The sequence below is a fragment of the Enoplosus armatus genome, chromosome 15 (assembly GCF_043641665.1).
Source record: "Enoplosus armatus isolate fEnoArm2 chromosome 15, fEnoArm2.hap1, whole genome shotgun sequence".
NCBI lineage: Eukaryota > Metazoa > Chordata > Actinopteri > Centrarchiformes > Enoplosidae > Enoplosus > Enoplosus armatus.
Window position 1 is genome coordinate 21,358,418 of NC_092194.1, and position 22,853 is coordinate 21,381,270.

General features: G+C 41.5%; 3 protein-coding genes across 4 annotated transcripts in view; 1 reads left to right on the forward strand and 2 right to left on the reverse strand.

The window, feature by feature from the left end:
• The window catches only part of syt16 (synaptotagmin XVI), a 28,456-nt gene extending 17,726 nt beyond the window's left edge, over positions 1 to 10,730 (reverse strand). The window contains exons 1-2 of the mRNA XM_070920768.1: positions 10,689 to 10,730; positions 10,360 to 10,516 (exon numbers count right to left, since the gene is read on the reverse strand). Of these exons, the coding sequence (XP_070776869.1) occupies positions 10,360 to 10,516; positions 10,689 to 10,730 (199 nt within the window). The remainder of the gene's footprint in view (positions 1 to 10,359; positions 10,517 to 10,688) is intronic.
• A 1,208-nt stretch (positions 10,731 to 11,938) lies between these two features.
• On the reverse strand, positions 11,939 to 15,939 carry snapc1b (small nuclear RNA activating complex, polypeptide 1b). The gene is made up of 10 exons (XM_070920854.1): positions 15,807 to 15,939; positions 14,760 to 14,916; positions 14,516 to 14,656; positions 14,170 to 14,274; positions 13,928 to 14,083; positions 13,661 to 13,714; positions 13,403 to 13,465; positions 13,167 to 13,305; positions 12,374 to 12,445; positions 11,939 to 12,016 (listed from the first exon to the last, which is right to left on the reverse strand). The coding sequence occupies exons 1-10, from the start codon at positions 15,935 to 15,937 to the stop codon at positions 11,982 to 11,984; spliced, it is 1,053 nt and encodes a 350-aa protein (XP_070776955.1). The 5' UTR covers positions 15,938 to 15,939; the 3' UTR covers positions 11,939 to 11,981.
• Positions 15,940 to 16,768: 829 nt separating this feature from the next.
• Positions 16,769 to 18,295, forward strand: yipf6 (Yip1 domain family, member 6). Of its 2 annotated transcripts, XR_011598482.1 has the most exons (3): positions 16,769 to 17,295; positions 17,570 to 18,044; positions 18,120 to 18,295. XR_011598482.1 is itself a non-coding variant. In XM_070920273.1 (2 exons), exons 1-2 carry the CDS (start codon positions 16,957 to 16,959, stop codon positions 17,915 to 17,917), a joined length of 687 nt encoding a protein of 228 aa, XP_070776374.1. In that variant the 5' UTR covers positions 16,769 to 16,956; the 3' UTR covers positions 17,918 to 18,295. The 2 variants fall into 2 exon arrangements, 1 of the variants encoding a protein (XP_070776374.1); XM_070920273.1 differs by having other exon boundaries at positions 17,570 to 18,295.
• Positions 18,296 to 22,853: the final 4,558 nt, after the last annotated feature.

Here is a 22,853-nt window from a genome sequence, read left to right on the forward strand (position 1 = left end):
ACAGCCTCCTTTATAACGGGAAACACACCGTTTCCTCCCGTTACAACACGCTGACAGAATATCTCTGTAAGCAGACGACCCACTTCCTTCATGTTCAGCTGCTGTTCACTCCCACAGAGAGAGAGATGTCTGGAGGTGCCAACACATGACAGATGCAGCATGGGAACGCTTCTGCACTCGTTATAAACCTGTCCAAGTTTCACTTTAAAAACACATCACCACCGCCTCCTCTTTCCTCACCTACACACTTGTGACGACAGTGACAGAGACGATGCTCCTGTCTCCTCACAGACCTGGAGGAGCTGATGATCCGGTTTTTTATCACTTTTCATCCACACTAGCAAAGTGACTTGAGTGATGAAATGTTGGTTAGCTATTGGGGGGCTTGCCATGAAATTTGGTACAGATATCCATGATCCCCAGAGGATGTAATCTCCAGACTCTGTTCATATTATGAGTTGTCATATAGTACCACTGGCAGGTCACATTTTCCACTTGACCAACATTTGTGGTCCAGCCAAGATACGTCTTAAACTACTATGACAAAAGTTTAATGCTAACACAGTGACGTTATTATGCTAACATGCCAGCTTTAGCATCTTACATGGAATGCCAAAACAGCCAGCTGCATATGACATTGTTTCCTAAGTAAGCCAACGCACTTACTTTGTTTTGATGTCAAACGTCAGGATACACCACTGTCATATTTTACATCATTTTAGCCTCTTTCAGCTCCTTGTTTTGGTTGTACAGCACATTTACTGTTTGGTTCATGTTAATCATGAGAAACAAGAAAAATGTAAACATTTAAAAGACAAATATTTCTTCAACTCGTGTTGTACCTGATGCTATAATTAATATTTCAAGGAACCCTGTTGAAAACAACATAAATTAATTTACAAAATCTAAATCCCCTGCTGAAATGAACACAGTGCGACAGTAAATGTTTGGACGGTGTGTTCGGGTGCGGCTGTAAAGTGGAGTCTCCCCTCTCAGCTGCTCTGACAGTCAGACACTGGGCTCAGTGTTGGAGACTCAGAGCCTCCTACTGTCTGCATCCAGATGGACAGGAAGACACCCTGGGTCAAAGTCTGGCCTAACACCTGCTGCACGAACACACACACACACACACACACACACACACACACACACACACACACACACACTTCATTCCAAATGCAGAGATCCCTGTTTGCACGGCTCTCTCTAACATACGACACACATATTATGATAAAGGGTAACTGATTATAAACGATCGACTAATCGATTAATTGAATTTAACTGCCTATTTCAATGATATAAAATTCAATACTCCAATAGTCCTAACACCTATTTCAAAACAAATTCAGCTGGGGAACAAACGTTGAGAACACGCAACATGAGCTTTAGCATATTTTCCTTCAACTTTCCCTGAATGAGACGGGTAATAGATCCTAGATGTTCCCTGTTTAGCTAACCAGTCTAAGAGTCTACAGCCAGCAGCTCTGTGAGGTTGTACTTCAGCTACTTGCTAACTTTAGCATGCTAACATGCTTAAATATAGGTATAATGTTTACCATGTTCACCATCTTGGTTTAGTGTGTTAGCATGCTATGCTGTTGCTAATTTGCATAAACACAAAGCCTAGAACTTCAGTTTTTTCTCGGTGTCACTCATAGATAAAGATATTTACATCAGAATACATTCGATTAGATAAATCTAAAAGAATCTCTTGCATTATTGCACCAGCTGGAGATAAAAATAGGACACATGTAGTATGTGTATTGTATATGTATGAGTATTGATGAAACAGTTTGTTGAACGTGCAGACGTATTAAAGGCAAATTATAATGAATTAAAGTACAAACAAAGATTAGGGAGGCGATGTGACCCGGAACAATGAGAGGCATCAGATCAGGCTAATGAGATGGAGAGATCGAACCATAAAAATTGGTAATCTGCGACAGACGCAGTAGTGAATGGTTGTGTGTGTGTGTGTGTGTGAATACTAAATCCTTATCCCCTGATTACTATGCAGCTGCTGACTTTTCCACCCCAGCTTTGAAGTGAGTAGCTCCAGAGGAGAAAAGGGAGCACTTTGATGTGCACATTAGATTAGGATGGAAAAAAAGAAGAAGACGACGACACACAGCAGCAGCAGCGGCGGCGGCGGCGGCGGCGGTTAAGGCCACGTTGTTACCGCTCATTAACGAGATACGAGAGATGGTGAAGAGGACGAACACGGCGCTTTGTAGATTCGTCTTTCTTCTTTTTTAGCGATGAATAAAAGGAGCGCCTGCTGTCTCTCTCAGTTCGTTGTAAGGTCACTCATTAACGTGGGTAATTAGTTTCAGGACTGTGTATGTGTGTGTGTGTGTGTGTTCTGGCTCTTTGCCTACAGATTATTACTATAACACACAGCTGAATGCTCTGTCCTCAGTCTTAGTTTAATCAACTGAGAGGCCTGGTGGATCCAGGAAGATTATCCCTCTGTAGTAATAAGTCTGGATGTGACTGAGACCACGTCCATGCTTATTTAGACACTTGTTTTTTTTTCCTCTCTGTTTTGGACTTCTCTCCTCACTGAACAGGCGTTTTTTTTTTTTTCCACTCCCACAGAAAAATCTGAAAATGTTGGTCTCGTGTCCTGCGGGAGTGAAAAACAAAGCTTTTCCAAAACAATGACGTCCGCCTGTTCAGACGGGACTGGATGTTAAGAAGCAGACTTCTTCTCACTTTCAGGTTCTTCTGTTGTTGAATGACAGTTTATCCATAAGTCCTTATTGATTTGATCCTTTCAGATAACATCAATTACAGCCAAGATATGAAACTAATATTGAGGTCTGGCTCGCAGTCCAGTTCATCCCAAAGTATCAAACTGTCTGTTTAGTTTGTTTACCGTTACAGCACTAAGGTGCAATCCCTTTTGAAATGAGCAGTAGTGAGGGAAAGAACATGAATAATTTAAAATAAATCCAACTTGAATAAGATGAGTAACACGTTGACATGAGCCAAACAGAGTTGTGAAGTAAGAGGAGCCACTGGTCCCACTCTGAAATCCCATTTAAATGCATCTTTCAATCATCGACCCATATCATATCCAATGTTCATAGAAACATAGAAACACAGGTCTCTTCTGTATAAAGTCCTACAGGTTTATGTTATGGCCACCAGTTTTAATTACTTCAACTTGACCTCTGAGAAATACCTCATTTTGGCCTGACAGACGGCTCGAAACACTACAATACCCATGAACATCTGCGGTCGTTGCTACGGAGAAGAAGCCAGTCAGAAGTGTGAATCAGAGCTGTAGCAAATTCAAAAGGCTTTGTTGCTGTATTTGGGAAAAAAAACACAGCACCATCGTTACTGAGTTCATCCAAAATTTACTTTTCTCAAGAGTGGAAAGTTTAGCTTCCGCGCAATATCCACCGTTATTGGATGTTTCTTGCTGAAATGCACCTTGGGAGTTGTAGTTACCCTCTCATCTTATGTTTTTATGTCCACAGGCTTCTTGTATCGAACCTTTTTATCAAAGAACCAGATATCCAAACCGTGGAAAGTGCTCCATCTGTCAGTCACCTCACATGTTCTATGGAAAATATAAATAGTTCGTGTTAGTGACTTTTACTTCCGGAACCAGAGGCACCCGAAATGTCTCCTCCCACTTCACAACTCTGTTGGAGGCCTTTTCTGTCAGACGCCAACTGACGATCTGATTACATCCTGAAGATATTATGCTGATCTTACATTAAAAACCAAAACCGAAAGAACCATTAGACCATTATACTGGTCTCTGTTGAACTCCAGAGCTGACGAGACGTTCACTGACCCCGCTACACTAAACACACAAACAGTCAAGCTGTTGTCGGGACGGGAGGTCGAATCAACCTAGAAACATCAGCACATCATGTTTTCAGTCTGACTCAAACCCACTGACCGCAAGGTAAACGCTCACACACACACACACACACACACACACACACACACACACACACACACACACCTGAAAATCATAGTTTCCCTGGAAACAGCCCAGTGGCTCTATTAAGGTATAATGAGTGTGCCTTTTCCCACCCACATGTAAGACGGTCTCATGTTACCATGGCGCTGTCTGTCTGTTCGTCCTGATTGGCCAGGAGGACGAGAGCATCTCAGGGTTGAGATGAAGAGATGATGAATAAAAGAAAAAACACAACAACTCAGAGAGAAGCTCAAAGTATAAGAAAGGCCGAAAACTGCCATTGACTGTTCACTGAATATACAGACGGGTGCTGGTGCTGCTTTCATGCAACCCCAAAAAATGACTTTTATATAGTAATTAGAAAACACATGATTAGAAATGTAATTACCTCAATTACATTTTTAAAAAATTCAAAGGAATCACTGACAACTGTATCTGTTAAAGCAGCATGAATAAAGATGTTATAGTTATGTTTAGACTCCTCACAACACTTAGTTAAGGTTAGATAAAGTCCTTGGTCTTGGTTAAATATTGACCCGAAACATAAACATGTTTATTTTTTCAATAGTTAACCAAAACCACCATCTTTCGTTCACATTTCATTCACTTTAACCAAAGTGTCACACACATATCTTTTATGATTCAAGATGAATCTCTCTGTTGTATTTGTTCCTCTTTGGACACTTTGATATTGGTCACAAGCACACACTTAAGTTAAACATAATTTAAAACCTGATTGGAATGAGTCCATTCTGTCATTTAGGTATTATTAATAATAAGTTCACTCTTCAAAACAAATCTTCATATTATATTTCATCTATATTTTATTAGTATTTTTATATTTATTTTTAATTTGATGACCCTGTTCAGTATTTGTTATTTACCCTCAGATATCAATATTGTATTTGCCCAAAACATCCAGTATTCTATTTAAAATCAGCCACTGGCACATATTGCTGAATTAGTAAGGAAGTATTTTATTATCTATTTGATATATAATTTATCTTCCCTTGCCAAGGAAATGAGACTTTTTAAATTTTCACATGTCTATGTAAAAAGCACTTGTTTTTCCCCCTCTGAGGCCGCAGTTAAAGCTGATAGGAAGTGAATTAAACTTATAATTCACAGTAACACCACCACCATCTGTCCATCTATCCATCAATTCAAAAATACTGATCAGAGAAACTGAGGGAGCAGAGCACTTGTAGCTCCATCACCAGAAAACAAAGCTTTACAACACTGATGTTGAGGCGCCACCTGCTGGTTACAGGCTGCATTTCTACTGTGCGACACCTGCCGTGACGTCACTGATGGAGGTGAGCTGAGGAAGTTCGAACCCACGAAGCCCAAATTAATTCTGAACGTGCAGAAAACACTGGATTCATCCTTTAAACGTCCAACAGGTCTTAAAACGCATCACATGACATAACACGGCAAAATTAACTTTGGCAAAACTGATTGTTATGAATCTAAAAATGAAAAAGGACATTTCTCACTTAGGTTACATGATAACAGGAGCTTGAATAAAACTGCAAGACTATTGCCAGAAAGATAACCCTGCTGAGGATTTAAAGCTTCACAAGTACACATGCGGGATCAGACTGGCTCCGCTGCTTCAGGTCTCTCTTGAATTTAATGAAGGTTATAACAACATGACCTTATTTTGCTGCTTAGCTTCCAAACTTGCACAAGCGAGACAGAGGTTAGATTTACGTTTTATTGTCTGTATTTTCAAACAGCATGTTTTCACTTAACTTAACAAGAACAACGTGGCTTTCAGGATGAGGACTAACAGATGTAACACTATCTCAGATAACAAGTGTGGCTGAGCTTGTTGGAAATCCATAAAGAGCGGGACAGAGCTCAAACCACAGCTCCATGTACGCAGCTTCATCATGTGGAGAAACACAAAGCTTATAGCTGCTAAGCTATGATTGAACATTCACTGAATACGGTCAGTTATTCTCCTCTTCTCATAAACCAATGTTACAGAACATAAACACCGAATGTCTCAGCGACAAAACCTTTTCAAACTATTGAAGCGCTTTCTGAAGCACTTGTAGCCGGGTTTCCATCCAAATGTAGCGCACATTTTAACCAAATTCTCCCACCTCCTCCAAGTGTAAAAACTTTTTGGGATATTTAAAGTTGTTTTTTTTCTTTTCAGTGTTTCCATGTTTGTGTCCAAATGCTGATAAAAACACAATCTGTGATGCAATGTTTTGAAACAGCAGCTTCACAGGTCTGAAACAACGTCTGTGTCTCTGTATTGTAAAACTCCCAGTGAATAACAGCAGGTGGAACTAAACAATCAAGACAACAGAAGCTGGGTTCAGTCACCATGCAGCATTTTCTAGTTTTCAGGAATAAGGAATAAAATGCTCACATCCTCCTTTTGTCGACCTGGTAGTCTCAGTAGTTCCTCCTTCGCTGGCCATGTTTTCACCTCCTTTCTATTCACTCCTTCTTCTCCCCTTTCCTCCCCAAAGTACTATAATTCCCACACAAGCAGAGAACAGACTTGACCTCTCTCCTAAACCCTCTCCTTCATCCCTCTGTTCTTCTTGTCTTTTCAATGAAATGATCCAGTCTGACCTGTTCTGTGTCCTGTGTGAGCCGTCAATCAGCACAGCTTTCCTGCCTCCCACTGGGCGAGGCAGACGTCGCTTCCTGAACACCACCAAGACACAACAACGCAGAGGAAGGCGCAGAAAGTGACCCGCTACACCCTGCAGGGTCGGACAATAAGGGCCAGAGCTGCTAAAATGAAGTATTTGCTATCAAAATTTGGAACGTTTCTGATTTGCAGGCACTCTTTGGTGCCATTAGCAAAATCAAAGAGTATATGTGCAACCAGAAAAACTTCCCTCGCAGTCACAAAGCCTATAGAAAATGATTCTGCAGCTCTGTGGAGCTTTTTAGCCTCTTTTAGCTCATAGTTTTGGTTTTACAGCACATTTATTGTGTAGTTAAACCTGCAATAACTGATTTTTTTGGCCACTTGGGGGCAGTGCAAACAAGTTGCCAACACAATGTTGACATATCATCACCTTTTAAGTTGATATGGTGAACTTGTTAGCAAACAGCGAATTATACCGCAGTTACAGAGCAACATGGTCCTTCATGTGGAGTCGTGTTTGTGTCTCCTGATGAATGAAGTCCAGTCTTCTCTCTCTGTTGGCTCTGTTTCTGGTCTCCACCACCTCCTGAGGGAAACAACTGGCTCTTTAGCTGCTAAATGCTGCACTACGTTCAGCAGCTCATATCTAACTGTGTCTGTCTAGCTGTCTATGAAGCTAACACAATAACTTCATATGGTGATAATATGTCAGGGTTTAGTGCTTCTCATCTTGTTGTGGAGTTCTAATGCCCCCTAGTGGATAGTTTTAACTGTTTGACTTCACCCACTGTCATTTTAACTTATTCAATTTAAATATCAAGCCCTCTGAGAAATCTTTATGTGACTCCTCTCAGCCTGTAGAGCAAAGTGAGAGTGAAATGACTCTGGTTTCCCGTCAGGCTGGATGGAAAGCAGGCCCAGTGCTCAAATAAACAGGAACAAACATGGATTTCAAGGCGGTTTCAATTTCCTGATACAACTAATCACAACACACACACACATAAACACACAGCAGCATTAAATATTACTCATGGGTCCCAATTGAGAGTGCTCTCCTCTCGCCAGCCAGCAGTCTGGGCCCACAGCGGGGAGGAGAGAGCCATGAATTAGACATCGAATCAGTCTGTAACTAGGCCACAATAACCAGAAACAGCATCACACACACACGGCTGCCTGCTTCCTACTGTTTAATGGAGCACACTGAGGAGTTATCTGATGCTGTTTTACATTTCTCTCAACAACACATAACCCATAAGAGGTTATGTGTATATGTGCTGTAAGCCATATCCAACTGTTTGCGACATTTGTCTTAGTGGGCGACCTGGTGTTTACTTTTGGTATTGATTTTCCTCTTTGATGGATGGTTTCAAATTATTTTTCCCTATAGAGGTGAGGCCTAAAGCCTCAGTCACACCAGCATTTAAAACTGCTGAATCCTATGGGAAATAAATCAGTTCATTTTAATGGAGTCCGTGGGATCAGTGGACTCTCTCACGGGGGCAAAGTCAACCTGAGAAAATCTTTTTGGTCGAACATTTGGTGAAAGGGAAGCTGCAGACACCAAAACAGGAGGAGCCTTCGTAGCTTATTAGCCGTGTCGCACTGTTCAATTTAATTTAGTCTCCTCTGTTAAACTTTGCAGGCAGTTATGAGACAGGAGTCTCTGAACATGTTTCCTGAATAGACTGTAAACTTATTGTCCAGTTAGCTTGCATGTTCCCAGCTGGCTAGCGTGTTAGCAGTTAGCTCACCAGCTACAATAGCTCACTAGCTAGTAGCTGCAAGTAGTCACTACGTCACCAAACCTCTGGAAAAACACATTTCGCAGACACGTGGATTAATGTCGTCTGTCCATCAAATACTTGGATCTCGACCGTCAACATCAGGACATCTTTCAACATCTTGTACACTAGAAATATAAAATTGAGCCTTGTTTTCATTACAGACACATGAAACACACGCATGTAAATATAAACAGAAAAACATTAGAGCTGAAACAATTAGTCAATGAGTTAGTTGCTACTGAAAATGTATTTATCAATTAATCATTTGCATCATCTGTCAAGAACAAATGCCAAACCTTTGCTGATTATGTGTTCTTAAATATGAAGATTTGCTTGCGTTTGTAATTTTATAACATTGTAGGTAGAATAACTCGTTGATAAAATAAGCTGTAATCACTGGACTGGCATTTTGATTGAAGACTTCATCGTATATATGAAGTGACATATGAAGTAACTCATGAATGTTTTTAACACTCTTTCATTCAATATTTTACAGAATATAAAAATGACGCCTTTTACACTCTTTTAGCTCATATTTTTGGTTTTACAGCACATTTCCTGTCTGGTTCAGGGTCAGTGTTTCCAGCAGCTGTATCCTGTCCCACCTGCAGTCACCTGATCCTCTACCTGCCTCCCTTTACGCTTTAGACTTGTTTACCTTTTGTTGTTTACCTGCCTGTTGTCTGAGTTTGCTCTGCCTTCTGACCAATAAACGTCATCTTAATCCCACCTGACCTGTCTGCCAGGTTTACCTGTAAATTCACACCTTGGTACACGAGGCGTCGGAGTGACATCCGTCAAACGTTTGTCTCTGTTGTTTTTGTTATATAAGAAACATGTACAGACAGCACAACTACAGGTTTATCTACACTAGAATGATATCAGTGGTGGAAGAGGAACTAAAAAACCAAAAATACAGTCCTGCATTCAAAATCTTAAAGGGCCTCGCCACCTGTTCCACACATTAGTGAATTAGTGAACTCATCTACTACGACATGACTACTGAGTCTGTGTTGTTTCATGTCCTCTGCGGTTCTGGAGGAGCTTCGTCAAGTCCCTGATGATGTCATAGTGATGTCATCAGGGTTATCTATCCATCTATCAGCTTAGATGTGGATGTTTTTAACAGAAGGTTAACGGTTAACTGGAGGTGTGGGTGCTTACCACGCAAGGAGAATCTAATTAAAGATGTTATTGAGTTGCATTATGGAAAATGTAGGATCCAGTGTTTTTGGAGTTTGGCTTCCGCTCCTTCAAGTCTTTTTCAGGGAAGATGTTTTTACGAGGCGTCACAGCAGGAAAAGCACAGGTGTAAATAATGAAATGAATGACGGCTGTGGAGACCCCTGCTTATGATTCACCTCACTGTTAGCTGAACAGGTTGGACATCACTGTCTGTCCCTCTCCTCCTGCAGGCAGCCCCTCAGGTTATGTGATGGCGTTAGTTCCGCACCCCCACGTGTTTTGACGTTTTGTTATGTATATAATTTAGTTGATTTTGTCAAATAAATGACTTTATCTAATCTTTTAAAACTCCCACTTTGTCATGGCCTTAACAGCCAGGTTGTGACATGGCTGAATTACATTTACTGTCACCATAATCACTGTGATGAATTGCAAAAACAATTTGATCCCGGACAGGAATCAATAATTTGGTACAGCAGATACAAAAATAGGTTTCCATGAAGTGGCCATGATGAGGCAACTATCAACTCTCCAGTGAGTACCACAATACACTCTGAGCCCCTGCAGGAATACTGAACGAACATCATACATATTTCTTTGTTTGGAGACTGATAAAGGCCCCAACATGTCAATAATATGGCTAAAATGCAGAAAAATAACAGTATGGAGTAAAAAGAGAATAAATTGGCCTACACATCCTGTCGCTCTCATTCAGCCAAACCCCAAAAAGAAACCAGGAGAGCCTGTAAACAGCATCCATCCCCCCGCTGACACGGGAAATATCAACATTAGAGGCGGCCACACGGTGCGGAGACGGTCGTACTTACTGTCCGTGGCCATGGCTGCGGCTCTGTCCCTCAGACTGACGGCGGAACCGAGTGTGTGATCGGCGGAGCAGAGGCAGCAGCGTCCCCGCCGATCCTCATCCTTCAGACCCGCAAATCTGCAGCCACACAGCGCGGTGAACGATGATCCCTTCACGGACTGTAGGAAACAGCCACACTCAATAGGTTTACACTCATGTCGTTTTCTGAATTCGGTCATTCAAACCTTCAAGTTTTTATTATTTTTCCGTTTGAATTAGTCATTTGTGCATAGTTCTCAAAATTACTTGCTCAAATTGACCCAATTTAGGAAAGAAAAGGCGAACTTTTACCTTTAAGGCACATAGCCCATGGTCATTGAACTTGTTGTGCATCAGTACTGCGCTATGAAGCCTACAAATCGTTAACTAAGCTATTTATTTAGTTAAATCTGAGTTAAGACCAAAATCTGACTTGTTTACAACTTAACACTTTGTTTAAACATAGAAACATTTGCAATACACATTTCAAAGAAAGCAGCTAAAGACAAAACAGTCAAAGCAAGAGAGCCAAATTCAATTTAAGCTAGCTGACGTTAGCTGGTGAGATTGCCACAGCTAGCCTCGGCAAATTAAACTAAAATAACTTACTTACTTCCCCTTTGGCTGTTTCCCGTATTTGAAATATATAAATTTTAATATCACCATAGTAATTTATCCCACATAAGTACTAATGTTAGTTAAATCCAGTGGCCGGCTGGTTGTCTACAGGCTAACGCTTGGCTAGTAAACTAGCTCACTTAGCTTAGCAGAGCTTAGCTTTAGTGGAAATCATAATGTGGCATGGATACGCTATTTTTAAATCACATATTTTCAGACATCATAAAAACATACTGACAAGCAATTACTGTTAAAAGTAGATGGAAATGAAATGGCAGAAGTGGAGCGAGGACTTCACTGGAGCTGAGGAGGCCAAACAATGAGAAAGAGCTCCAGACTGAAGCACACAACAGTGTGTGTACAGGGACGTCTGAGACAATTATTTAGTCTGAATGTCACACAAGAGACGGACAAAACTAATGACTGTAAAAAATAGGTTTTATATAAAACAGTGAAACTTTATAAAATATTTAAACACCAGAAACTAAAATGTGGGGCAAGCTGCAGAAAGAGAAATCCAATATTAACTGACGGACTTCATGAGGAAAAGGTTCATCGTCATCGTCTTTTATCCTGCTAAACTTTGTCAAAGTGTGCAAAGTGTACAGACACAAGCTATTCTTCCTTCCAGGGTCAAATTTCAACAAGTGAAAAGTTAAATGGTTTTAAGATTACAAAAAGGAAAACTGGGAATTTCTTCAGCGTTGTTGATCAAGGTGTTAACATTTTACAAACAGAAACAGAATCAGAGCAATATTTTTTTCTTAACAGAGCTGTCTGTATGTTGAAGACTCAGCCATTATAAGACTCATTAAAAAATAAATTACAACATTTTAAAATGTTCTATGATGCAAAACTGGTAGAACATTCAAGATTATAGAAAATTCATAACAAAAACAAAATGATATTAACATTTTAAAACAAACTTCAAAATGTACTGAACAGCAGCTCCAGCCAGGATGAAGGTCGACTCCTGCGTTGTCTTCATCACCACTTGAATTTTGTGGACTTTCTTGGTTTTCCTGATGGAGGAAAAAGAAAACAACATCAGAAAAGGAAACAAGCAAGTAAACCAATGTGTGAACATGAAAAAACTCTTGACAGTCTGAAGAAAAATACGATTATTTTGCTATTTACAGTAAAATGTGTTGGATGTTGAGTTGGCATGAAGAAAAATTCATTCTGGTCAATGTTTTATAGCCAAAAAGGCGGCGTTGCTCTACTGGGTTGGACGGCAAGTTCGTCTAGAGTGACTCATCTTGACTATCAGACCAGGAACCATGTTAGCAAACCACAGTGGACGGAAAACAGAGCAGAGGACAGTGTACAAACTAATGCAGTAAGTGTAAAAGAAAGGTGTGTAGCTGCTGGTTGTGTACCTTCAGGGACGAAGTCCAGAGTGGTGAGACGATTGATCTGAGTGGTTGCTGTGGCTTCTTTCCACATGTCACCTGTCAGGAAGGGAGTTTCAGGAAGTGAGGATTATTTCACAAAACATGAAAGATAAAAGAAAAAATCCCCCTCAGCCTGCCGCATCCTCGTCTACTGTAGGAGACGACTCTTCAGAGACATTTCAGCTATGTTTTTTATTCAGCGATGAACACATTTCAATTCAGTCACGTATGACCCTGCAAATCAGTCAGAAACTATATTTTGTGATGTCAGTTATAATTATATCATTTCAATTTTCCCTACAACATTTAGGCCAATACTTTATTATTATTATTATTATTATTATGATTCTAATCATTAACCACATGATTAAATGATGAGTTTACAGGCAGAATTTCAACAAATGCAGTATTTACAGTAGTACAGTATTTGGCTCATGTGCATTCAAAGGTCTGACTGATCTGTAAACAGTTTCACCACAGGTTTGCTGTGCATGTATGGATGAATGCTTGTCAAACATGCAGAAACTAATATTTTACATTCTGTTATGTCAAGTGAGAGGACATCAATGAAAAGTGATGGCAGTGGTAACTTGTGATTTTGAGTTGAGATGAAGGAAATAAACATTTAAGACAAGTAACAAGCATCTATAGTCGTATCAAAAACCAGATTTACAGGTGTGAACGAGCAGAAAACAAAACTCGACTTGTCTTTGCCTGATTTGTATTCAGGTCTAATCTTTATCTACTGTGGGTGTGAAAGCTGTAGAAGTGGATTTACCTGAGACACGTATGTTCTGGTTGGTTCTGGCTTTGAGTGACGGTTTACTTCTTCTGGAGTAACCTGACGGGTTGGAGGGTCCAGACTCGCTACTCGTGAAATCCACCTCCACCTGACGATGACGCCGGGACTTGGAGGCCTGAGAGACGCATATATAGGTTATTGTTTTGCATCCTGCATCGTGATGATTTGAAAGGAACAAATTTAACATAAAATCCATAACATGACACACAAACCTCTGCTGCCTCTCCGTATGCTTTTGATTTGATGGAGGCGAGGAGCTCAGCCCTGGTGGAGCACTGTGGACATAAAACAGGCAGGCAGTCAACAGCGCCACCCTCCGGACAAACTTATTATTACAACTTTAAGGTAAAAACTGAAGGATTTCAGTTTATGGATCCCGCAAGAGACATGAGGTGTATCAGAGACGCTTTAAACCCTTCAGCGGTGATGACCTCAAACTTCAGACTCAAGTCTGATGAAGAGTAACTCACCTCCTGCTGAGACGACGTCCCCTCACCGCTGTCTTCATCTTCATCAATCCCATCCTGACAAGACAAGACACGTGTCATCACATAAACAGTAGAAAAAGACCAGAATGTATAAAGAGAAAACACATGTAAAACCATGAAAATAACCACATTATCTCTTGTACTTTGCAAACTGGGAGGAGCACCTTTCTTTATTACTGTACGTATTTTATTTTTAAGGAAAAACAAAACACAACTTCATTTTAACAAAGACCTGTAGAAAAGTCTCACCTTCCTTTGCTGCCACTTGTAGAAATCCACCACAGTGCTGCGTAGCTGAGGGACGAGGTCTTCACGTGTCAGGTTGACGGACGAAACATCCCGTTCTGACGCCGAAAAGACAGAAGTCTTCAGCTTTTCATAGATCTCATGAATGTTGGACAATTCCTGCAAGAAGACAAACAGCACAACTCAATACTTCTGATTCTAAAACCTCCTATTAAAGTGTTTGAGTCGAGGGGGCCTCTGCTCACCTCCAGCAGCTCGATGTTGATCAGCTTCTGTGGACGAGACGCTCGCTCTATGAACTCCTCACACAACACCGACCTCTCCACCTTCCTCTTCTTCTTGAACACAAGCTGGCAGGAGAGGAAGAGGAGGAGGGACAGACAAAGGAGAAGCACAAAGAGGAGAGAGGGGAGTGTGAATTTACAAGCTAGCTCTTACAAGGATTTGATTGGCTGGGCTGCTAAGAGGAGACTTGGAGGGAGTCAAACTGGGACATAATATGAAATATAACATAATATTCCTACATTAAATGATATTTAGGGGTTTAAATGAATATGACATCTTTGTGTTGGTGTAAAGTGGGCAGCTCACCAGACTGGGCATGGCGGTGAAGTGGAAAGCTTTGTGGAACATCAGCTGTTGGAAGATGTAAATGGCGTCGAGGTGCTGAGCGTCCATAGCGTCTTTCTCAAACTTCTTCACGTCCTCCCAGTCCTTCAGCGCCAGACGGATCTGCAGCCAGAAACACAAGATGAACTTTTCATCAACTTTATTTCAAGTAGGGCTTTCTTTAATGTACGGCCGACCCTTTAAAGAGCAGTGTTGTGTTCCTGACCTGCTCTGAGGGCGAGGCGGTCTGACACTGATACAAGCTGTACAGCAGATAAAGTCCTCCCACTCTGATCTGGAAGCTGAACGGAGGCAGGAAGAAGCTGCAGGCTGTGTCCAGAACCAGACGACTGAACGCTCGCTTCTCTTGCTTCACAGTGCCACTGCAAAACAATAAACTTCATTGTTAAAATGCAGCCATTCTCTTTCATTACTGATGAAAATATTTAGGAGCTTGTTTGCTGCATGTACTGGAGAGGAACTGTCATAATTACAGCTCAGTAAGAAATCTGTTTATGATTTATAGTCTCATAATTAGGTTCAATTTCTCAAATATGTACAAGAAAATTATAATAACGAGAAACATTCAAGCAACCTAATATCTTGTACTTGTAAATAATACATCACACTTATGAGGATAAAATGTCACTTTAAAAAACTATGAAAATGAGATAAGAATAATAAGAATAGGACAAAAAGTAAAATGTATATGTAATGTTCTGAAATGATTAGTCGGTTGACAGAAAGTGACTCATCAACAATTATGATATTTGATTAATTGTTAGAAAAATGACAAACATTTGCTGGCTCTCATCTAAAATGTGAGGATTTGCTAATTTTCTATGTTTTCTATCATTTTAAATTGAATATTTCGGGGTTTTCAACTGTTTTAAAACTAAATTTTGCTGACGTTTTCTGGACCAAACGATTAATTGATTAATCATCAAAATAATCTAAGCAGATGAATCTATAATGAAAACAATCATTAGTTGCAGTTGCTCACCACATTGTAAACACCATATGGTAAAAGTAATATAGTAATGAAGTGTATTTGTATGTAAGATATATACGAAGTAAGATGATGTAGAATATATAACAGTAGTTAACGCATATGTGCGTGTCATATTTGATTTTGTCGTACATTTAAAAAGATAAGTGGACACAGTTTGTAGTCACAAAACCAGTGACTTGACTCATCAAGACTCCAAATAAGAGAAAATAAACAACATTGTGGTTGTCAATAATAGTGATATTTTTTTAAAGGTAAACTTACTAGAAAATCTGTGAGAACTTCATCTCCCTCCATATTTTGGAGAAAACCTCGAAGCGGACAGACTCAGTTCGCTGGAAGCGGCTCAGCAGCTCCTCACAGTCTGATTTCACTTGTTTCCGACAGAAATCCATCTCAGTGCTGCTTCCTCAGACGGAAGAACGTTAAAAAACTATCAGCGATTCGATTTCACCCATTTTCAACCAGAAAACGGCTCTAAGTGAGCTACAAACACGTAATAACACGGGACATATCCATGGTGTAAACACACCACTCAACAACGACCGTCGACGGTTTAACGCGTCATCAGTACCCGACGTCTTCGCCAGCGCTAGTGATGCCTTTAGGTACCGTCGTGAATTAATATTCCTTGTGTACACATACACGTATAACTATGTCCTCCCCCTAATATCTATTCAAAACATTTTACGGTGATATTGACTCGTTTCTTTTTCAGATATTAGTGTCAAAATTGTATTTTAATGTAGTAACAATAAAATCATGACTAAAAGAAAATATTTGTTGTTTTTTAAAGATGTATGTAAAATACAATAAGATGAGAAATATTTATTTTGACAATAAAACGTTTTGATCTGATAACCAATCTGAAAAAATTACAATAATATTAGATTGTACCAATTCTTGGCAAAATGGATGACTATATTAATGTACCTTTAATTATTAATTTAATCATGCACCATTAACAACTAACCCCTTGATAATATAACAGAACAGAACTATCAAAATATCTCTGCATAAAATAATCATACCTCAGCATATTATAATCATCGTGTATCAAACCAACAATAGCAACAATTAATTACACATTATTGTACTTTGTAATAATTGTGTAAAAATGCATTTGTTTCAGAGGGACGTTTACCGATTTCAAGAGGTGTTCCTGAACGCACCACACGGATATGCGTGACTCACGTCCTGCGGAAGTAAACAATCCGCAGCTGACGTGGAGCAGCAGACCTTCAGCAGCAGCTGGACAGACTGGACCAACTGGAACTGAATTCGCGGGTTTAGAGAAACATTTGTCGCTTCAGTCGCTGTCTAGTTTTAACATTTCTTAAATGGACTCTGTTGGCGTCGTCTAAGCTCCCGGGAGAACTAACGGCCATCGTTAAACTCGTCGTTCGAAAGTAAAATGGCGGCAGCGGAGGAGGCCAGCAGACCGTTCGCCGGGCTGTCAGACGTCTCTATCTCGGAAGACATCCCGGTGGAGGGAGACATCTCTGTACCCGTCGGCTCCTCCAGGCGGGACGATGAGTTCTCCACGCTGGACGAGCCGGTGAAGGAGACCATTTTGCGGGACCTGCGGGCGGTGGGGAACAAGTTCATCCACGTCCTGTACCCGAAGCGGAGCTCGGCTCTGCTGCGGGACTGGGACCTGTGGGGCCCGCTGCTGCTCTGCGTGACGCTGGCCCTGCTGCTGCAGGGTGGCGCGGCTGACAGCGACGACCAGGGGGGGCCGCAGTTCGCTGAGGTACTGACTCTTATCTTAACTATTCATATCACCAGGTGTTTATTATTATCTATTAATATTATTCATTATTTTTGGTATTTATGTTCTAAAAGTCTGTCAACAAAGTTGATGTTCGGAGAAACGTCCATCATGGCACTGTCTTGTATCTTTGTCAAGTCTGAAGACCCAGCTAATTTCAATGGTTGCATTTATTTATATACTTAATATTTAAAGCGTTAAATCTCTCTTCTGACTCTCCACTAACTTGTTGAAGTATATGTTTTTTTTCATCCAGGTCTTCGTCATCATCTGGTTCGGCTCCATCATCATCACCCTCAACTCCAAGCTGCTGGGTGGCACCATCTCCTTCTTCCAGAGCCTGTGTGTGTTGGGATACTGCATCATGCCTCTGACGGCAGCCATGGCCGTGTGCCGGATCGTCCTGGTCGGTGGCTCGGGGACGGTCAGCTTCGCCGTGCGGCTGGTGGTGGTGACGGCATCCTTTGGCTGGTCCACCTTCGCCTCCACGGCCTTCCTCGCCGACAGCCAGCCGCCCAACCGCAAGGCGCTGGTGGTGTACCCGGTGTTCCTCTTCTACTTCGTGATCGGGTGGATGATCCTGACGTTCTCGCCGTCACAGTAGAAGAGAAACAGAAGGAATGGATCCGAGTTAAACAGACAAAGATGAGGGAGGTTTTTGTGGAGTGACAGAACTCAAACAAACACCGGTTTCTGCCTTTGAACGAAGATGAATGACTACTGAACTGACTGTGAGTGTTTCTGGGCCTCTGACAAAGCATTTAGACTCATGAGACACCAAAATAATTCAAAACTAACTCTTTCAGGTGAAGCAGTGGCTCAGACTCAGAGTCCAGTTGACGCTGTGCTGCAGACAGAGAGCCAAAAAGCTGATGAATATGTTCATATTTTCCCGGTTTGTCTCCCAGGTATGTTTACAAGCTGTGTAAAAAATAAAGTCCAGAGGCTTGTGTATGGAAGTGCTCGATGAATGTTTGAACTACCAGGGCTGTGGGTGTTTTTGAAGCCTCATACTGTCTCCAGGACAGTATGTCCTTTTCACACTACATTCTTCATTTTTAGACATTCAGCAGAAGCTTTTAAGCAGCTTGACGAAGACTCTGGCTCTAGTTGTCCCTTTTTCAACCTGTTTCTGTCCGTATTTTGGGGGTTATTTTTTATTTTTTATTAGACAGATGACAGTGGAGAGATGAGAGTGGTTTGGAATAACATCAACAACAAAGTTCTCCAGCCGTCTCAGTTTATGGTCGGCTCCTAAGGCCACCAGAGCATCGCTGATTCAGCAATCTAAAACGGGCAGAAGGCGAAGTTTATGTCAGGCGGACCTTCGCAGCCTCGTGAATGCAGAAACTATCATTTGAATTTAACCTTTTCTTCTTAAAACACCACAGAGCGACAATACAAAGCAAGACTTCACAGTGCCAGGTGCACCTTTTTATCAGCTCCACCATTTAAACTGATTGACAGTGGAGTGAAAATGGTAGACAGTGTTTTTTTTGTTAGAATATTTTTTGGATTACAAGTACAGACTACTGACTTGATGTTTATCTGGATCTCATCATGGCTGCTCACATCTCTGGTTTCAGTGACTCAAAGAGAACGATGACGTGAGAACAAAGCAGTAATTCAGTGTGATTATCAGGCGAGTTGTTTCCTCTAACGCAGGCATGTTGGCAGTCAGCTGTGCTTTTTGAGTTGTGTTCAAGTGCAACTTTCACTTTAACACGAAGTGTTTCATCAGTCAGCCTTCGTGTGTGCATGTTTTTGAGGTTGGCTCGGTGTGTCAGGCCATCGCATGAGAGGAGAAGCTCAAGTCTGTTGGCTGCAGAAACTGTTAACAAGTCAGGGCGACCTCCTTAGAGGAGGTTTAAGAGGAAGTTATGAACACAGAACATAGACAGTACCACAGTTGTCTTGTTCTGGAAAAATCCTTTATGAAACGCAGACTAGACTGGTTTGTGTTCCCTTTTCCTGCAGGTAACTGACTGATTACACCAACTCAGCTATCTAAGACGGCAGCAGTCAGGTTTGAATCTTTACGGAGCTACCGATGTTAAACAATCCTACAGGGAGATGTTATTTCTGTTTCTATAGGAACAAGAAAAGAAATGAGTGTGTGGATTTAGAGTAAGGATGATGACTTTTTGTTTTCTTTAGTTGGAAAATCGAATCTCATCGTCACAATCTTTGTCTTTACCTTCATGTTAAACCCACAGCTGCATGATCACCCTTTGACTATTTACACGCTGACCACAGCGTGTCTTGAAGTCGCCGTGGAGTTAAAACGGCATTCTGGGAAACGCAGGAAGTCAGTAACTGATGTAGACGTGGACGCAGCAGGTTGAGGAAAAGTGGGTTCATCAAAAAAGAAAATTGCAACACATCATTATAGAAAATGTCACCTGGAGAAAAGTGATCACCACAGACTGATTTTGATTCATGTGATGTCTCAGTGTGAAATATGAATCTCTGACTCTGTTCAGGCTGACTGTATGTGATCTACCAACCTGTCTGATGACCTTTGACCCCTCCTCTGTAGACACATGCTGTCAACACGTCTTCTCCATTATAAATAACCTGTTCTCGATGTTCTCTCTAATCATTAGGGCTATTGGTGTTTAATTCTTTTAATTTATATGTACTCATTTACATCAACAATTGAAAAAGATTAAAATACATTTGATCAGCTGTGATTGTATTTATAATTTCAGTCCACCTGCAGGCTCAGCTGTTTTTAATTACTTGAATCATTTCCGTACACTTGCTGTATTAAGATCATGAGGTTATTTAAAATCTTCCACAACAGCTACAAAGAAAACACTTTGATATGTTGGATCTTAATTTGTGTTTAATAGAATAACTTCCAGCATCAGAGACCAAAAGTACCTGTAACATTAAATACAGTTTTAGAGCCTGAATGGAATTAGAAGAAGAATTTAACACATTAGAGGAATAAAATGAAACACTTTTTTTACTGTAAAACCTTTTGCATGTGTAGACAACACAGTTCATAGAGTACATACCACACACACACACTTAACCTGTCCGTCTGGATTCTGTATTACAGGCATCGACTGCTGACATGTTCAACATATGAAAGAAAAGACGGGTGGACTTTATCATATGATAATAATATAACACACTGATAGGTTTGTTAATACAGTTTCCTTGTTGCAGACTGGTAACTGCTTTCAAAGAATCCTTGTAATGATGGAACAAGAAAGAAAGAAAATGTATGTGTGTATAATTTGCCCAAAAGTGTGAATCATATAGTTTGGAGGGTCAGGATTACAATCTAAGCAAGCAACAATGTTTTTGTTATTTAAGGTTAAATTCAACATGAAGACTGAAGACTACGAACAAATATTACTGTGATGATCAAACATGTCAGAAACAAACATAATTCAATTTCCTATCCGTTTTTGTTAATACAAGCTTTAGTTCTTCACTGTAGTATCATCATTGTTTCAATATGTTTAAAAAATGTAAAATACAAGAAAGTAAAAGATAAAATAAAACAAATACAATAACTAAAATAATAATAATAATAATAAAGGCATGTTAAAATAGATGCAAACATACATTTAATTAATTATGAAGGCGTTACATTTTTTAAATACCGAATTAAAATAATGTCATTTCCCATTAAATTAAATGTGTCATTATTTGTCTTGTTATTTTTTTTAAATATTCGACGTTTTAGGATAACAAACAACGTCATCACAGCGCGACGGCATCAAAACATCAGCTAGCGCTGCGTGCGGTCATCATCGTCATCGTATCCGCTGCGATAAGAGTGTTAAATGAACGCTGCCGGCATGTTATTAACATGTTGTTAGCATGTTGTTAACATGTTAATAACAGAGTGGTGTTGCCGCAGCGCCGGTCTTCATGCTCAGCTGTTATTTAGCCGCTCTCTGCGCTCCTGAAGCGGTCTGAGCTTTAGCTTCTCGCCGTGAGTTCACTGATGGAGAAGCTGCAGCAGCTTCCTCCTGAAGTTTGGGTCTATGTGTTCAGCTACCTGACCACGGAGGAGAAACACACGGTCCGCACCTGCTGCAGGTACCTGAAGAAGCTCATCGACCACCCGTCCCTGTGGAGGGCCGACACGGTGGTGCTGTCCGACCTCCGCCGCTACACCTACGGCTTCTGGGACACCCTGCAACACCGCAAGCTCACCCGGGTGGCGGTGCGACACCTGCGGCGCAAAGAGTGGCGGCGGCTCGTCAAGTTCCTCCCGTCCCTCACCGCCATCGTGTTCGTGGACGGGGGGCGGCTGTATAAGGAGAAATACCTGGACAATCTGTCGCGGTTCCCCGACTTGAGGGACTTTGGGGTGCGGAACGCCACCTGGGACGAGCCGATGCTGGGGCGGAGCCTGAGCGAGCAGCTGCGGGAGCAGATGACTCACCTGAGCGTGTGTAACGTCCGGCTGCCCTGCACGGTGGACTTCATAAACACCGTGTCGCACCTGGTCAACCTGCGGTACCTGCTGTTCCATCAGCAGGGGGAGGGCTACGGGCTGGACACGGTGAGGCCGGTGCCCTGCAGCGTCTTCCACAACCTGCTGCTGAGCCTGAAGAAGCTCAAGCACCTGTCCTGGGGGATGAGGGGGGAGCCGCCGGAGCCGCTGCCTGATGACTACCTCAGCCCGCCGGACCCGGAGCAGCCAGGTCAGCCTGCAGTAACCTGCACCGGATCACCTGTCTGTCCTCTTTGGGGGGCAGTACTTCACCGATCAGACCAGCTGTTCTGAATGTTTTGGCCCATTAACTACAAATCACATGTACTTTATACACAGGAGCCGCCCATTAGGGCTGCAACTGATTATTATTATTATTATTATTACTTACTAGAAATGACTTCAAATAGCTGGTTTTAGTCCAAAACTCAAAGATATTTTATTTACAGGGAGATAAAACTGAGAAAAGCATCAAATCCTCACAGCTGAGCCCATGTTTGACATCAATTGATGGATTTTTTAAATAGTTGCAGATTGATTTTCTGTCGATCGACTAATCAATGATCCACTAATTGTTTCAGCTGAATAAAAAGTTGTATAACAAAGAGGATTTTATTCTGATCACCCACCTCTAAACCCTCTCCTCCTCCTCTTCCTCGGCCCTGTAGGAGCGTCCCGGTACGGCGGCCCGGCGCTGACCAGCCTGGAGCTGGTGGATTACCCAGAAACCATCCTGCCAGAGAACGCACTGAGGAGTCTGACCTCGCTCAGGTCGCTGACTGTGCGCTACAGGTACATCAGAGAGGGCATCGAGTGTCGCCTCAGGTCCTGGCTCAATCCTCTCCAGCAGCTGGAGACTCTCACCATCATCGGTGAGTCGGGCTGTTGCAGATGTTGTGTTGGCTTTGCCTCCGTGAGCCAGAAGGAGGAGAGTATTTCTTAGCCAGGTGCAGTGACTTCCTGCAGTCTGTGCTGCTTATTGGATCAACTGTTGGATTGTTGGACAACAGTGATTTCCTCCAGACAGTTTAAGGTACGTGGCTCATTTCTTTTGTGACCCCCTCCTGCTGTTTTCCGT

What these genes read in the sequence shown, in the direction of transcription:
- snapc1b (XM_070920854.1), bottom strand. Translation starts at nt 15,937, where the DNA reads ATGGATTTCTGTCGGAAACAAGTGAAATCAGACTGTGAGGAGCTGCTG. An exon ending in AAGTTCTCACAGATTTTCTA is followed by an intron (nt 14,917 to 15,806) that starts GTAAGTTTACCT and finishes ATTGTTTTGCAG; the next exon opens with TGGCACTGTGAAGCAAGAGA. An exon ending in CCAGAACATACGTGTCTCAG is followed by an intron (nt 12,446 to 13,166) that starts GTAAATCCACTT and finishes CCTTCCTGACAG; the next exon opens with GTGACATGTGGAAAGAAGCC.
- yipf6 (XM_070920273.1), top strand. Translation starts at nt 16,957, where the DNA reads ATGGCGGCAGCGGAGGAGGCCAGCAGACCGTTCGCCGGGCTGTCAGAC. An exon ending in GGGGGCCGCAGTTCGCTGAG is followed by an intron (nt 17,296 to 17,569) that starts GTACTGACTCTT and finishes TTTTTCATCCAG; the next exon opens with GTCTTCGTCATCATCTGGTT.